This window comes from Schistocerca gregaria, chromosome X (genome assembly GCF_023897955.1).
Source record: "Schistocerca gregaria isolate iqSchGreg1 chromosome X, iqSchGreg1.2, whole genome shotgun sequence".
Lineage (NCBI taxonomy): Eukaryota > Metazoa > Arthropoda > Insecta > Orthoptera > Acrididae > Schistocerca > Schistocerca gregaria.
This window is the reverse complement of record NC_064931.1, coordinates 364,755,492-364,771,261: the sequence shown is the minus strand read 5'-3', so window position 1 is coordinate 364,771,261 and position 15,770 is coordinate 364,755,492. Positions and strand designations below refer to the sequence as shown.

At 37.3% G+C, this 15,770-nt stretch overlaps 1 protein-coding gene across 4 annotated transcripts in view; it reads left to right on the top strand.

Annotated features, from left to right (window-relative positions):
* The window catches only part of LOC126297445 (transmembrane protein 39A), a 181,146-nt gene that overhangs the window by 127,161 nt on the left and 38,215 nt on the right, over nt 1-15,770 (top strand). For all 4 annotated transcript variants that reach the window (XM_049988293.1, XM_049988294.1, XM_049988296.1 and 1 more), the window contains exon 10: nt 6,777-6,874. In XM_049988293.1, the coding sequence (XP_049844250.1) occupies nt 6,777-6,874 (98 nt within the window). The remainder of the gene's footprint in view (nt 1-6,776; nt 6,875-15,770) is intronic.

The following is a 15,770-nucleotide window of genomic DNA, read 5'->3' as shown; positions in this document are numbered from 1 at the left end:
CATAACTTAATCATAGCTAACACTTGGTTCAAGAATCATAAAAGAAAGTTGTGTACATGGAAGAATCCTGTAGATACTAAAAGGTATCAAATAGATTATATAATGGTAAGGCAGAGATTTAGGAATCAGGTTTTAAATTGTAGGACATTTCCAGGGGCAGATGTGGACTCTGACCACAATCTATTGGTTATGACCTGTAGGTTAAAACTGAAGAAACTGCAAAAAGGTGGGAACTTAAGGACATGGGATTTGGATAAGCTGAAAGAACCAGAGGTTGTACTGAGTTTCAAGGAGAGCATAAGGGAACAATTGACAGGAATGGGGGAAAGAAACACAGTAGAGGAAGAATGGGTAGCTCTGAGGGATGAAGTAGTGAAGGCAGCAGAGGATAAAGTAGGTAAAAAGACGAGGGCTGCTAGAAATCCTTGGGTAACAGAAGAAACGTTGAATTTAATTGATGAAAGAAGAAAATATAAAAATGCAGTAAATGAAGCAGGAAAATGAGATCAACAGGAAGTGCAAAATGGCTAAGCAGGGATGGCTAGAGGATAAATGTAAGGATGTAGAAGCTTATCTCACTAGGGGTAAGATAGATACTGCCTACAGGAAAATTAAAGAGACCTTTGGAGAGAAGAGAACCATGTGTATGAATATCAAGAGCTCAGATGGCAACCCAGTTCTAAGCAAAGAAGAGAAGGCAGAAAGGTGGAAAGAGTATATAGAAGGTTTATACAAGGGCGATGTACTTGAGGACAATATTATGGAAATGGAAGAGGATGTAGATGAAGACGAAATGGGAGATAAGATACTGCGTGAAGAGTTTGACAGAGCACTGAAAGACCTGAGTCGAAACAAGGCCCCCGGAGTAGACAACATTCCATTAGAACTACTGACGGCCTTGGGAGAGCCAGTCATGACAAAACTCTACCAGCTGGTGAGCAAGATGTATGAGACAGGCGAAATACCCTCAGACTTCAAGAAGAATATAATAATTCCAATCCCAAAGAAATCAGGTGCTGACAGATGTGAAAATTACCGAACTATCAGTTTAATAAGTCACAGCTGCAAAATACTAACGCGAATTCTTTACAGACGAATGGAAAAACTGGTAGATGCGGACCTCGGGGAGGATCAGTTTGGATTCCGTAGAAATGTTGGAACACGTGAGGCGATACTGACCTTACGACTTATCTTAGAAGAAAGATTAAGAAAAGGCAAACCTACGTTTCTAGCATTTGTAGACTCAGAGAAAGCTTTTGACAATGTTTACTGCAATACTCTCTTTCAAATGCTGAAAGTGGCAGGGGTAAAATACAGGGAGCGAAAGGCTATTTACAATTTGTACAGAAACCAGATGGCAGTTATAAGAGTCGAGGGACATGAAAGGGAAGCAGTGGTTGGGAAGGGAGTAAGACAGGGTTGCAGCCTCTCCCCGATGTTATTCAATCTGTATATTAAGCAAGCAGTAAAGGAAACAAAAGAAAAATTTGGAGTAGGTATTAAAATTCATGGAGAAGAAGTGAAAACTTTGAGGTTCGCCGATGACATTGTAATTCTGTCAGAGACAGCAAAGGACTTGGAAGAACAGTTGAATGGAATGGACAGTGTCTTGAAAGGAGGATATAAGATGAACATCAACAAATGCAAAACGAGGATAATGGAATGCAGTCAAATTAAATCGGGTGATGCCGAGGGAATTAGATTAGGAAATGAGATGCTTAAAGTAGTAAAGGAGTTTTGCTATTTAGGAAGTAAAATAACTGATGATGGTCAAAGTAGAGAGGATATAAAATGTAGACTGGCAATGGCAAGGAAAGCGTTTCTGAAGAAGAGAAAGTTGTTAACATTGAATATAGATTTATGTATCTGGAAGTCGTTTCTGAAAGTATTTGTTTGGAGTGTAGCCATGTATGGAAGTGAAACATTGACGATAACTAGTTTGGACAAGAAGAGAATAGAAGCTTTTGAAATGTGGTGCTACAGAAGAATGCTGAAGATAAGGTGGATAGATCACGTAACTAATGAGGAGGTATTGAATAGGATTGGGGAGAAGAGAAGTTTGTGGCACAACTTGACTAGAAGAAGGGATCGGTTGGTAGGACATGTTTTGAGGCATCAAGGGATCACAAATTTAGCATTGGAGGGCAGCGTGGAGGGTAAAAATCGTAGAGGAAGACCAAGAGATGAATACGCTAAGCAGATACAGAAGGATGTAGGTTGCAGTAGGTACTGGGAGATCAAGAAACTTGCACAGGATAGAGTAGCATGGAGAGCTGCATCAAAACAGTCTCAGGACTGAAGACAACAACAACAACAACAACAACAACAACAACAACAACAACAAGGGTTTCCATAATGTATACACATGGTAATGGGGGAATACCAGATTTCTTAAACAGGGGTTTACAAGAGTCTTTAGGCTTGCACCCAAACAAGATTCTAATGGCCCTTTTTTGTAGTTTAAAAGTGCTATTAGCTGTTTTAGAGTGTCCCCAGAAGGTGACCCCATATCTAAGACGAGAATGAAAGTACGCTTGATATGCATTTAATACTGTTTTCTCACTACAGCATGATTTTAATGAACAAAGAAGATAACATGTTTTGCTCAGTTCAGCATTGAGATATTCAATATGCTTATTCCATCTGATGTTACTCTGCAGCCAAAGTCCTAAGAATTTGGTTTCAGTACTGTTACCAACTGGCTCATCATTGATAGAGACTAATGGGATAAACATGTCCTTGTTAGGAACATTGTGGAATTTTAGAGCAACGGTTTTCTTACTGTTTATTACAAGCTGATTACTCTGTGCCCAGTTACTAAGTTGTTTCGTGACCGTGTTTACTGTCTGCTGTAACTGTTCATCGTCGCCTCCTTTTAGTAGAATTGTGGTGTCATCTGCAAATATGATTGTTTTGTGTGCATCAGTATTTAAGCTTAGATCATTTATGTACAGAAGAAACAGAAGGGGTCCCAATACGGATCCTTGGGGTACACCACATTTTATTTGTTTATAGTCAGATAAGTGATTAGATACAGTTTTTAGTTCAATATTTGTGTGCTTGACGCACACTGCCTGCATACGATTTGTCAGGAAGGAACTGATCCACTTGTTGGACAGACCTCGAATACCATATCTTTCTAGCTTTGATAGCAGGATTTTATGGTCCACCATGTCAAAAGCTTTTGACAAGTCAATAAAGACTCCTATTGTTTCCTGTTTTTTGTCCATCAGGTTTAGGATGGAATTGATGCACTCATAGATAGCAGTTGTTGTTGATCTCTTATTTCTTAATCCATGTTGTTCATTACATAGGATACTGTTTTTATTAATAAATTTCATAAGTTTCTCATACATCACTTTTTCCAGTACTTTAGAGATGCAGGAGGAAATTTTGATGGGTCTGTAGTTATTCACATTGTCTTTATCCCCTTTTTTATATACAGGAATAACTTTTGATGTTTTCAACACATCAGGGAAAGTGCCTGCCTGAAGTGAGCAGTTGCATAAATGTGTGAGTACTTCAATCAGGTTTGATGCGCTCTTCTTTAACATTGTTGCAGGTATACCATCAATACCTGCCGATTTGGAATTTTTTAGTCCTTTTATTGCTTTAGCTACTTCATCTTGTGAAACAGAACTGATGTACATTGATCCTCTACATTCACTTATTTTATATTCATTTGCCTGGGTGCTCTTAAAGTTTGATTGTAACATATTTTCAGCAACACCTGTGAAAAAGTTGTTAAATGTGTTGGTTACTTCTAAGGGGTTTGTTACTTTTTTATTTTTATGTGATAGTGTTATATTTTTCCAATGTTCTTTTTTTATAACACTCCACATAGGCTTTGATTTATTAGCTGAATTATAAATGATTTCATCATTATGCATTATTTTTGCTGCTTTTATTACATTTCTTAATATTTTGGAGTATTTTTTATAGTATACGCATACTGCAGGTGAGGAATTTTTTGAGTTACATATTTCATGAAGTAGTCTTTTCTTCTGGCATGAAACTCTTATTCCCTTTGTGATCCAGCTGTTTGTTCTAGAGTTTCCCCATATGGTTAATGTTTTCAGTGGGAGAAATGGGTTAACACATCAATGAAAGTGTTGAATTTTTCATGTATATCGTTCATTTTGTACACTCCTAGCCATTTTTCTTTCTGTAATAAGTTGTTGAAGTAGTTCACATTATGCTGATTATAACTTCGATATGCTGTTCTGAAAGACATGTTGTTAATAATACTGCCTTGTACTTTTATGCTTAATATTTGAGCAAGATGATCACTAAAACCTGCATTGAAAATTCTTAGTGAGGTGTTGTGTAAACTCTTCTTGACTAGAAACTGATCAAGAGCTGTTTGGCAAGTTTCTGATACTCGGGTAGCTGCTTTTACTTCAGCCTTTAAATTGTAGCACGTTGCAAGGTTCAAAATAGTCTCCCTATTTCCACTATTCGTGAGGAAGTCAATATTGAAGTCATTACAAATTATCAATTCACAATCCATTTTATTTACTTTATTTAGCAGTGACTCCATTTTGTTTGAGAAAAGTTCAAAATTCCCGGACGGTGATCGGTAAACTGTAGCAATAACCAGGTTGAACTGAGTAATTTTTATAGCTGCAATTTCATAATCCTTTTCGACATTTGCCCTAGTTATGAGATGTCCATCTCCCTAATTGTATACATTATTCCTTATGAAATGTAACCAACATATTCTATTTAAAGTAGAGAGCAGAATGATATCTCTTTTCAGTCTTAAGATATTGGCTTTTATACCTGGCAGAAGGGTCATGCACGGCATGTACAGTTCTTCCCCTGTGCATAGGTAATCATGTGGCCATAAAAATTGTTATATTTCATAAAAGGTTCAAGATATTGAAGTGAGGTTTTTTGCTAGTGACAGCACCCGAAGACTACATATTTTGTCGCATGATTAATGCTTGAAATGATTTGGTCAAATGTTTAAGTGGAGCAAAAAGACGACTCTCTATAAATTACACAGTGGGTTTTTATCTGAATTTTCATAGCCAAATGAAGAGTAAAAAATGGACAAGAAGGGTATTAAATTGACTTGTGTGAGTTCTAGTTTTGCAAACAAATATTTGACTGCTTGAAAGTAATAGGGTAATTGAGAAAAACTTAGTGAGTTAAGCAGAGACAGCTGCTGCTAGTTATGTAAATGAAGTGTCAAAAAGTTCATCTCTTCAAGGCCTAGCTATTTTGCAGATAAAAAGATGCTATGATGCGACATTTCACTGTCAAAAAGGTTCTCTTTGAACCAAGTATTAAATTTGGGACATTTTGAGAACGTAAGATGATAAGAAGACAAATTAGGTGCAGTAAGATCCTACTTTTGGAATAAAACCTGAAAATAAAAAAAATGAAAAAGAAATCAGTCAAATATTTTGTGAAATTGTTGATCTAAAAAAGATCAAATAGATTAGAGAAACATTTGACGTGCATTTGAATTGTGCTGAAATCATGAACAGCAAATGAGGTGCATTAGATGCTTCTCCAATTTGTTTTATTTCTTACTTTTAGACAAATCATTTCACAAAACAGTTGAGCCTTTCTTCAATTATTTTGTATGAATTATTCATGCAGACTCGATTAATTCAAACACTTGCCATTAACATTGATTTCTGATGAATTGTGTTTCCAGCAATCAAATATCAGTAAAATGTCATGGTTGGTCATGGTGTTTTATAAGGAATTTAGTCTGTGTGATATTTTGGGATAGGTATGTACACACTTAAAAATTAAGTACTTTAACAGGACCTTAAAAAATATATTTTGAGATGCAGTGCGAAGAGCATAGCTAAAATTTAATACACAGAACAGATATCACGATTGTAGTTCTCAGTTGAAATATAAGCAGTAGTCAGGTCTGAACCTGAGACCCGCAATGTTTTGGATTACTAGCCAAAGTTGCACCATAGACAGCTCGTGGAATAAGTCACTCATTTTTCCATATTTATGTTAGTCAGTCATTTTTCAGCCGTTCAAAGTTTGTGTAGATTTCCTTTATCACCTTCTTTTTGTAAGTAAAGCTAATTTTGCTGTCTTGCTCTCGAGTTACAATATTCTACAGTTTATGGGTGCTGTTTTATAGAAACAGCTGATCAGCTACAGTAGCCATCTTGTAGCAAGAGTTCACCGTCAACACGCAGGACACCCGAGCATATCGCCCAATGCTGCCACTTGTAGCTGGTGTGTCTCATATCCAGAATTCATACGCTGTTGGTTGTTTCTGTCTCTTACATAGGAAATGCCCTTACAAATCCTTCAGATGACTGAGGGATGAACCCTGAGCACCTTCACAATCTTAGTTCAGCCTGTCTTTGTCCAGCTTTTTATTTCATATTACATACAACAACAACAACTACTACTACTACTACTACTACTACTACTACTACTACTACTACTCTGATATCAGGGAATGCTGTCCAAGGCCATAATTTATTATTTTATTCAGTCTTATTGCTTAATTTGCCCTGTTACTCTGTCCTTTTGGTGTGCACATAGTTTTTCATTTTTTAGTTTCTTTTAACACACTGCACATTGTATTAAATTTTTCTAACCCATTTCAGTTTGTAAAAACCAAGTGCCATATTCTGATACTTATTTTTCCTTTGTGACAGAACAGGCATACACCTGTTTGAGATTTTTAATAGTTAGCATACCCACCTGTTTGAAATTATTAATAGTTAGCATAATATAATTGCACAAATTTTGAAAACCCTGAAAACCACTTTTCTCTGTGATTTTAGAGTTTCCTTTATTACGATGTCTACTGGGCAACACAGCATCTAGCATTTGTTTGGCTTGGGTGCTTTATGATGTATATTGTACACTGCTATCCAGTGAGGTAAGATGCACAATTATTTGGAGTAATATTAGTACAATGTGTCAATGTAGTTTAATGTATGCTCAACCTTATCTATGCACACATTTCCTTACCAATGCTTGTTTAATTATTTGCTGAAAGATAAATCTCACGTTGTGTTTGTGTTGTTGGCTGTGTGCACTGGAAATTTCGGATGCACTTAAAAAATGATTGATTATAGATCATCACTCATATAATAGAAGGGGGTGTTAAGCACCAGATGGGCAAGTGGAGCTTTCCTAGCTTCAATACTGTGGACATTTCTGCTGCTCAGTGCTTCTCTTATTGTGTGAGTAGTGGTCTGTCCTCATACAGATATTTTACATTGCAAGTTGGTTGATATTTAAATTAATCACTTGAACAGGGGGCAATGAAATCATTTTAGTGATACTTTAGCAATTCATAAAACTGATTGTCACAAAGGGATTTCTTGTTGTGCCATGAGTATGAAATATGCAGCATCATTCCCATGTTGGCATTAATTACACTGAACCACACAATTTAAATTCTAGAACAAGTTTCCAGTTGGAAACAAATATAGACTCACAGTTATAGTACTGATAAAAAGACAGAAGGAATTAATTGAAATATACATCAGATTTTTACTTCTTTAGTTTTTTGATGTGGTTGTTTCTGTATTTTGCTGACAATTTGAAAAATATTGTCAGGCTATTCCAGTTTGTGCACACACCCGAGAGCAGCGGGGCAGGCAGGGGTGCTCAAATGGCTGACACACAGGCAGTCTTGCAGCTGGATCATAATTTGCATGATCTTAGTCCACTGGTCGACCTCAGGTGGCCAGTTGTTGTTGAGTAGGCTGCCTGTGTGCAGAACACACACAGTCAGGCCATCTGGCAGGTTGCTGCACCACCTGCACTTGCCTGTGGAAGAAAATTGTGCATTTGATAGAGTGAAACTTTCTGGAGGAGATATTACCTTCCACTTGAGCTGTTATAAAGATGTATCTGCTGGTGGTCAAGTGATAATCATCACGAAATACAGATGCCAAGTCAAAGTTAGAGTTCACTCCTTTGTGTATTATCACATTTCCTGTCTGCTAACGTGTTAGTCTGATGAAACCTCAAAGGTAATTTGCTTCACTTTCTTACTTGCCAGTAATCTGACCACCTGATACCAGTAATATCCATGTTATTACAGTGTAGTGCACTGTGGACATGTTTCTGCTCTCGCATTGGATACTGTAAAATTGTTTATTATTGTAGTTTGGCTATTGGAACAAAATAACTTCGCTAAACTGAGTGAAAGCCACACACTAACAACATGTGTAGTCTGCTATGAGTGTACTTATCTACTGTCATTTATTATTTGAAGTTCTAATTTTTATCATACAGATATATATTAGATTTAACATAATTGAGTCATATGAATGTTGTAAAAGTGTTACAAAGTAGCCACAAGTGGAAAAAGGTTTAACATTTGTGACATATTGTTGGCTTTGTTTTTAAGGCAGCTCAAAACATATGTATCGTGTGTGAGGTGAGCGCTATCAGATAGTTCGCATCAGTAAAGGATTTTCTTGTTTTGAGAAAGATTCCTCTGTCACAAATTACTGATGTTTGCATTCAGGAGGCCAGGTTCAGAAGTCAGGTATAGGAGTACTGGATACTCTAATTTAAAGCTACAAAACTCAGCTGGTTGACTGGTGATACATTTTTTGGTTGAACATCACCTGCTTCCTTAGTAAGCATTCCTATACAACATTGTTACAAGTAATGAGTCATGATGCCATTGTTAAATTCCTAGGAAGAAAGTAACGGCTGGACCCCAACAAAAGACATCTCCTTGAGCATTGGGCAATGTGAACGTAATATTTTGCATCTGGTGACCCAAAAAGTGTTTTGTGCAGTGCAAACTACTCCCAAAGCGGATGTCCATTGCAGCTGGCATTTGTTGCCAATAACTAAGACATAAGACACCTTTGGTCGCAGTGTAAGAAAAATGACGAAGAAAACTGGATCAAGTGTTGCCACTCCATAGAATGCCCACCAGCACTATGCAACTATCAAGGAGGGTTGTTTTTTTTCCCCTGGAAGTCATCCCTCACCTACCTATTCTTATGGGTCTCAAATGTTTATCTTTCATGCTCCTTATTGAAAAGTGTCAAGCAAGCCCTGTTGCAGACAAAAATGAACTTTCAAACCTGGTTGCTTACATTGTAACTCCGAGCTACTAGGTTTTGACAGATGTGGATGAGATAAGTAGACAGTAATATCTAGAGTAATCAATCCGTAAGTAAAATAGGCATTCACTGTATAGATACAGAATGAACAATAAGTGTCATTTACAACCTCTGTTAATTTTTTGTTAATAAAAGCAAAAAGCAGAGGTGTTGAAGAGCTGTTCTACTTGCTATATGTGTAACGCAAAGAGAAACCAGAGTAGCAATAGGGTCACCACTGAGGATGGTGCTGATTTTCTGTGCACAGTCAGCACAGTGTCTTAATACCCATTTGCAGTTAGCCATTGTGTGTGTAGAATGGTGAAAATGTCGTATGTCATGCAGTGTTCTATTTAAATTGCCATGTATTGTGCTGTATTCAATTTAAAAATGAGAAATGAGTTCCTCTTATCCACAGCAGTGTGTAGTTTATTATGCTTTTCAGATTTCAATACTTTTTCAGTTTAAATTGTATATGAGTGACCAAATAAAAAGTATTTTTTATGATTTAATGAAAGTTCACTAATGTCCATAAAATCTGTACCAATTTTTCACAGAAGCAGTCAATTTATTTGAAAAGAAGTGTTTTATTCCACACTATTAACTAGTTTCAACAGTCCACTGAATTTCAAGTGCATATTTCCATCTTCTGGCATGTATGGCATTATGTCATAACAAAGAAACAAACGTGAGATAATACAGTAATAGTACACCAAGTGAATTGGGTTACTGGAAAACACACTGAAAAGCTTTAGCAGAATTTTACATATCTGCCGTCTGTGGAACACAATGTTTTTCGATCACAAGACATATTTCAACACTTGTCTGTTACTTCCTCTACCCTTGCCATTATTTCTTAATTTGTGTACTTTGCATCGTAAATTTATAGAACGCCATTCTTCAGTAAATTATAGATTGGCAGCACACGGTGTTTTATCATTGTACAGGGTGTATACGACCCGGAACAACCGGGAGATCCGGGAAAAACCTGAGATTTTTTTCATCCGGGAGAAAACCGGGAAAAACCCGGGCATTTTTTAGAATTCTTGGAATTTTTAATTGTTTTTGTTTTCAATTAAATTTTTGTAATTTTGACTGATAAGAAACTATACTCTAACAAAGGATATTACTGTATCCCACTACTGCAGAGTAATACTGCAGCAATAAAACACAAACGAGAGAAAAAACGAAAATAAAACTTAAACTGCAAAGGAAATGTGCCATATACAACAACAAAACACAGTATCCATACAACCATCTGCCAACAGCAAAATATATCAGAGGCTTTAGGAAGACTATGCAATGCTTCGTAACAACAAATTGCCTCCAATGAGCGTGACATCACAACTGTTTATATTAGGTTCGTTTTAGATGTTATGAGCGGGATGATGAGTATGTGCAGTTGAGTAGTACCTTCTCCCGCTTCTTGCTACAGAAATGTGGCTGTTGGCTGTGTAAGCAGTCGCAGCAAGCAGCTAGATGCTACTGGGAAAATTTTATTGGAGCACCTAAGCTGCCAGATTCATGCATGCACAGCAGGCTCAGATCGCGGGAGGGAGGAATTCATATTCTTCGGGGGAAAAAAAACCTTGGTTCACAAAGCGCCTAGCATCCAGCGCACATTAGTCTATCGGTTATTCATATGACTTTGAAACGCACACCTGTCGGTTTTTGAATACGTTCTAAGTTGATTTCTGAATGAATCGTAAGTTGATTTGTGAATGCGTGCATAGTCTACATAATGTCTCTGCTGTAAGGGGAATCATCGTCGGATGTAGAAACAAAACTTTCCCACAGACAAAAGGGATTTTAAGAGCTGAGCGGAGTAAGGCCGAATGGATGGATGCAAACTGCTGACTGTTTGGTTGATTGGGTTTGTGAATGATGATGTTTGTTATAATTACTAGTGAAATCCATAGATTCAGACTATTGGAGTAGAAATAAACAAATAACAGGTAAGAAAGATTACGTATTAAAATGGCTCTGAACACTATGGGACTTAAGACCTGAAGTCACTAGCTCCCTAGAACTTAGAACTACTTAAACCTAACTAACCTAAGAACATCACACACATCCATGCCCGAGGCGGGATTCGAACATGCGACCGTAATGGTCCCGCCGTTCCAGACTGAAGCACCTAGAACCAGTCGGCCACTGTGTCCGGCGATTACGTATTACCTTCTCGGTGTATCCAAGAAAATTAAATTTCGACAAAATGTTTTTGGTCAGATCGCTATACTAGTAAGGGCCAGTTGTACAGTCCCTGGCTAGCAGCCGCTTTATGTTCTATTCTGGAAGTAGCACGGAAAGCGCGTTGCACGATCGCGTAACAACGCCTAACCAGCGAATAATCGCGGGACAACTAAACCGGTGAGTCTGGCAGAGTTAGTGAAGTTAACCGGCGAATAAGCTTTGACATTGACAGGAATAGTTACAGAATTAGTGATAACAAGACTCTTTGTTAGAACGATGAAGGAGAAGAAACGGGGACATCACACAAATTATGGAACAATATGACGATTCCAAGTTTGTTTAAAAATTTCGTACTATGGCATCCACTACCCTGAGAGAAAGAATACTGTCACTTAACATGGAAAAAGTGCGCTTTTGCCCAGGAAAATGTGTATTTCTAACGGGGAAAAATACGGGATTCTTTTTTTTTTTCCTTGTCCGTATATACAACCTGTTTATCCTTCACTAGTACACACACAACATCTTGACTCTCTCTTGTCTGGAAGTTTTTCTCAAACCTGGAGAACCATTAGGATCACAATTTGCATCTTGGTTGTGGTTTCTTTTCACCCTCAGCCTCGATGCTGGAAGGAGGTTTTGCTTACCAGCCCTTTCACACATGGCTTCCTCCTCTGGTGGGAGTATCCATCATTCTGTGAAGTTTGTGGCGTGCCACTTTCAGTTCAGGATATTGTGGCTACGTGTGTCCTATATACTGGTATTAGGACAGCCCTCGGTCTCGCTGGAGATCTGCCCCACGATCCTCACAGATACCGATACCAGTGTTAAAAGAGTGGTGAAATTTTGTGAACTGTCAGGCTTCATCCCTAAACTGGTGAGGAAGGGCGGAAGACTTTAGTATGTTATAAAGTGCTCTGCATGTGGGGACAGCCCTCATCCCCACCCATGAGATTTCATGTCGACTTTTCGTCAGGGTGCTGATGACCATGATGTCGAGTGCCCCCTCAACCCAAATAATCATCATCATCATCATCATTGTTTTTTCAACCCTCTCTTAAAACCATTTCAGCTGACAAAGCTTAGATTGCCAATACAGTAAAAAGATATTTGAAATAAGTTTTTATTCCTTTTTTTTTTTTGCTCTTTGTACGGTACGAGTTTAACACCATTTGTGACATAATGTTGACAGCTACATTCTTCGAATAACAGGGTAATCTCCTCTCATCCAAATAAGCATTCAGCATCATATTAGATGTGTGTGTTGGTGCATTACACCCATGTACTGTTTGTATTGGAGTATTATTTGTGCCTTTTTCCCTGTTTTGTTTTAATGTTGGACTTCAATATCACCAATAGCAACTCTACTAGACAATGATAAGATAGGATATTTGCTTAGATTTTTTCTCTGTGCATGCACAAGGCAGTACTGGACCTGACCTGCAGTGCATCTTTCTCCCAACACCAAATTTATTTTTAAATTTGTGTGGAAATTTTTTCTTTTTTTCCCATAAGTGCAAGTAATGTAGGTAATAATTTGAAAAGGCTTGACTTTTCACAAGAAGTACAGACATAAAAATTGAAAAAAGTAACCTACAAAAACATGATATCCTTTGTTCAAGAACATACCTAAACATCCAGAATGAGATTTTCACTCTGCAGCGGAGTGTGCGCTGATATGAAACTTCCTGGCAGATTAAAACTGTGTGGCCGACCGAGACTCGAACTTGGGACCTTTGCCTTTCGCGGGCAAAGCCAGGAAGTTTCATATCAGCGCACACTCCGCTGCAGAGTGAAAATCTCATTCTGGAAACATCCCCCAGGCTGTGGCTAAGCCATGTCTCCACTATATCCTTTCTTTCAGGAGTGCTAGTTCTGCAAGGTTCGCAGGAGAGCTTCTGTAAAGTTTGGAAGGTAGGAGACGAGATACTGGCAGAAGTAAAGCTGTGAGTACCGGGCGTGAGTCGTGCTTCGGTAGCTCAGATGGTAGAGCACTTGCCCGCGTAAGGCAAAGGTCCCGAGTTCGAGTCTCGGTCGGGCACACAGTTTTAATCTGCCAGGAAGTTTCATACCTAAACATAGTAACTTCTGAACAACACAGAATCCAAAGCCACCTTTTGAATCACAAACGCAAGACAGTAGTGTGTTATGGAGTTACAAAGCATCCAGAATTTAATTCCTCACCGGTGGTGGTGTTTGTTTGCAAATTTTGTAAAAGGGTAATGTGACATTTAGTATCAACTACCCTGTCATCAGTGCTAAGCTCTTCATGTGGCAAGTAATGTATGAATACATTACTGGCACAATCAACCAAAGGCTGGTGTCTGATACACAGGTCCTAATCAGCATGACTTGGTGCTGGAAACTTCTCACTGTCAACAAGATGAAAGAATTTCATAAGATGTCTAAATCAGTGAGCAGATTATATTTTGCCAAACCATGGAAATGTCTGGGATGGTTTTTGTGTTCCAATATGAAAGCATTGTAGGTCTTTTGTAGAGTGCCTGAGTAAGCATGATATAAAAGTTCTTTTCTCAGTTATTGTGACTTTCTTCCATTTTTCATATGAATTGGAGAAAGTAGCAGCCCGTTTCAACATAACCTGCATAGCTGTTTAAATCAGTCAGTTGAAGAAATGCTGCAGGTAAAAATAAATTGTAATATTCAATTGCAGAAGATTCCACTGACAGCATGTGCTTTGGTCCATGAAGCCCGTGAAATGTGCTTCTTCCATTTTGTCTTCACTTACTTCAATATATAAGCAAGAACATCACTTTCACTTTCTGAATTGCTACTACTTTCACTAAAATATTCTCTATCAGTACTATTTTCAAATAACTCGCCAATTTCATAGTCAGCAAGCCCTCTACTTGGGCCAGATTTAGGACTCAAAAATTAATAATAATAATAATAATAATAATAATAATAATAATGTCACCTTTTTGTGGAGGTGACACCATCATTCACACCCACTCCTCACTGCCCCCACCCCCACTCCAGTTCTCCTCTACCCATTGTGAATATCTCAAATTGTGACACTAGATGCAGATTTATACCTACATTTCTGACAGTTTATCAGCTTTATGGAGTAGATATTCTGCTGATGAATAAGATAAATGTGTCTATTCTGTGTAGGGAACATCCAATATCTCGCTTCTTCCAGCTCCACCATTCAAAAAGTAGTGAAAATAGGTGACAGAAAAGTGTATATCAAATAGTAAATAATAATATAGTAATAGTGTAGTTTGACAAATTCCATCTATCATTCGACTATTATGAAAAGCTGCTTTTTCTGTCTACACAGAGCACTGCGGTATGAACTCTTGTGTTTCTTAGGATTCCATTACCAAACTTTTTTATGGTTGTTTTCAATTACATGAGGAAAATCATCCAGCAATATTTAAATATACAGCTACAGGTGCAGTATGGTTTTCTCACAGAGTAAAAGATCAGAGAAATTGTAATTTACTCTTAAAATAACATCCTTACAGTATTTTTTTTTTTTTTTTTCATACACTCTCTCTTTTAGTACACACGAATTGTTCAGAATATCTCATCAATATCACAAGTAAATGCCTGTTAAATGTAGTAGGGTAATTCAGCTCCAGTGCAGGAAGTAAGTTGATCTCCACAAAGTTGCAAAGCAATTTCCAGATGACACACAATTTTTTGCTAACAGCTGTCTTACTATCTGTTTAGTAGAACCTTCATGGTATCCTTTCTTTTCTGTTGCCCCACTAATCCATGTGAAATAAGGTGAATCAGAGGGCAGTGCCTATTTATTCAAATAACTAATTGACAAAATATTTCAGATAATTGGAAGTAGGATTGCATGGAGGTTATTACATAATTAACTTTAATGTATAGAACCTGTGTAGCGACTGTCATTTCAATTGCTTAGCAGATGATAATAATGTTAAGCAAGTGTAATTACCACAAAAGTGAACTCTCTCATAATATTTGTATCATTAGCAGCTCATGAATTTAGGGCTATGTTCTTTAAGTCAGATTATTCAAACTGATGTCAAATACAAGAAAGTCATTTTTTAAATCAATCTTGAGGCAAACTGTAGTGTAAGCAACATTTAATGTGTGATACAGGCCATAAAAATGTTTTTTTGCAAAATGAGGTGCGTTAAAGATTTATTAAATTGCTAAAGCAGTGCTAAAACCGGCAAAATAAAGTGTGAAGTAAGCTGTGTTGAGTAACATTATTTCAGTAATTACTAATTTCATGAAAAGTTGCAGCTATGATCCATAAATATGCCTTTGATTAACCTACAGTAAAAATGTGTTGCATCTACATGAGACAACTTTAATTTTATTATTTTCTACTATTACCCCTTTGTAAAAGTGTAACACAAACTTTCTTTTGCAGTTTCTCGCAAACTGACACACAAAAGTTTGTGTCATTAAAGAGGTGATACATATATCTATAATTATTTATTTGGCAACTTGTAAAAGCTTTCAAATGACACTCACATATATACTTAGCAGAAAGTTGGATAG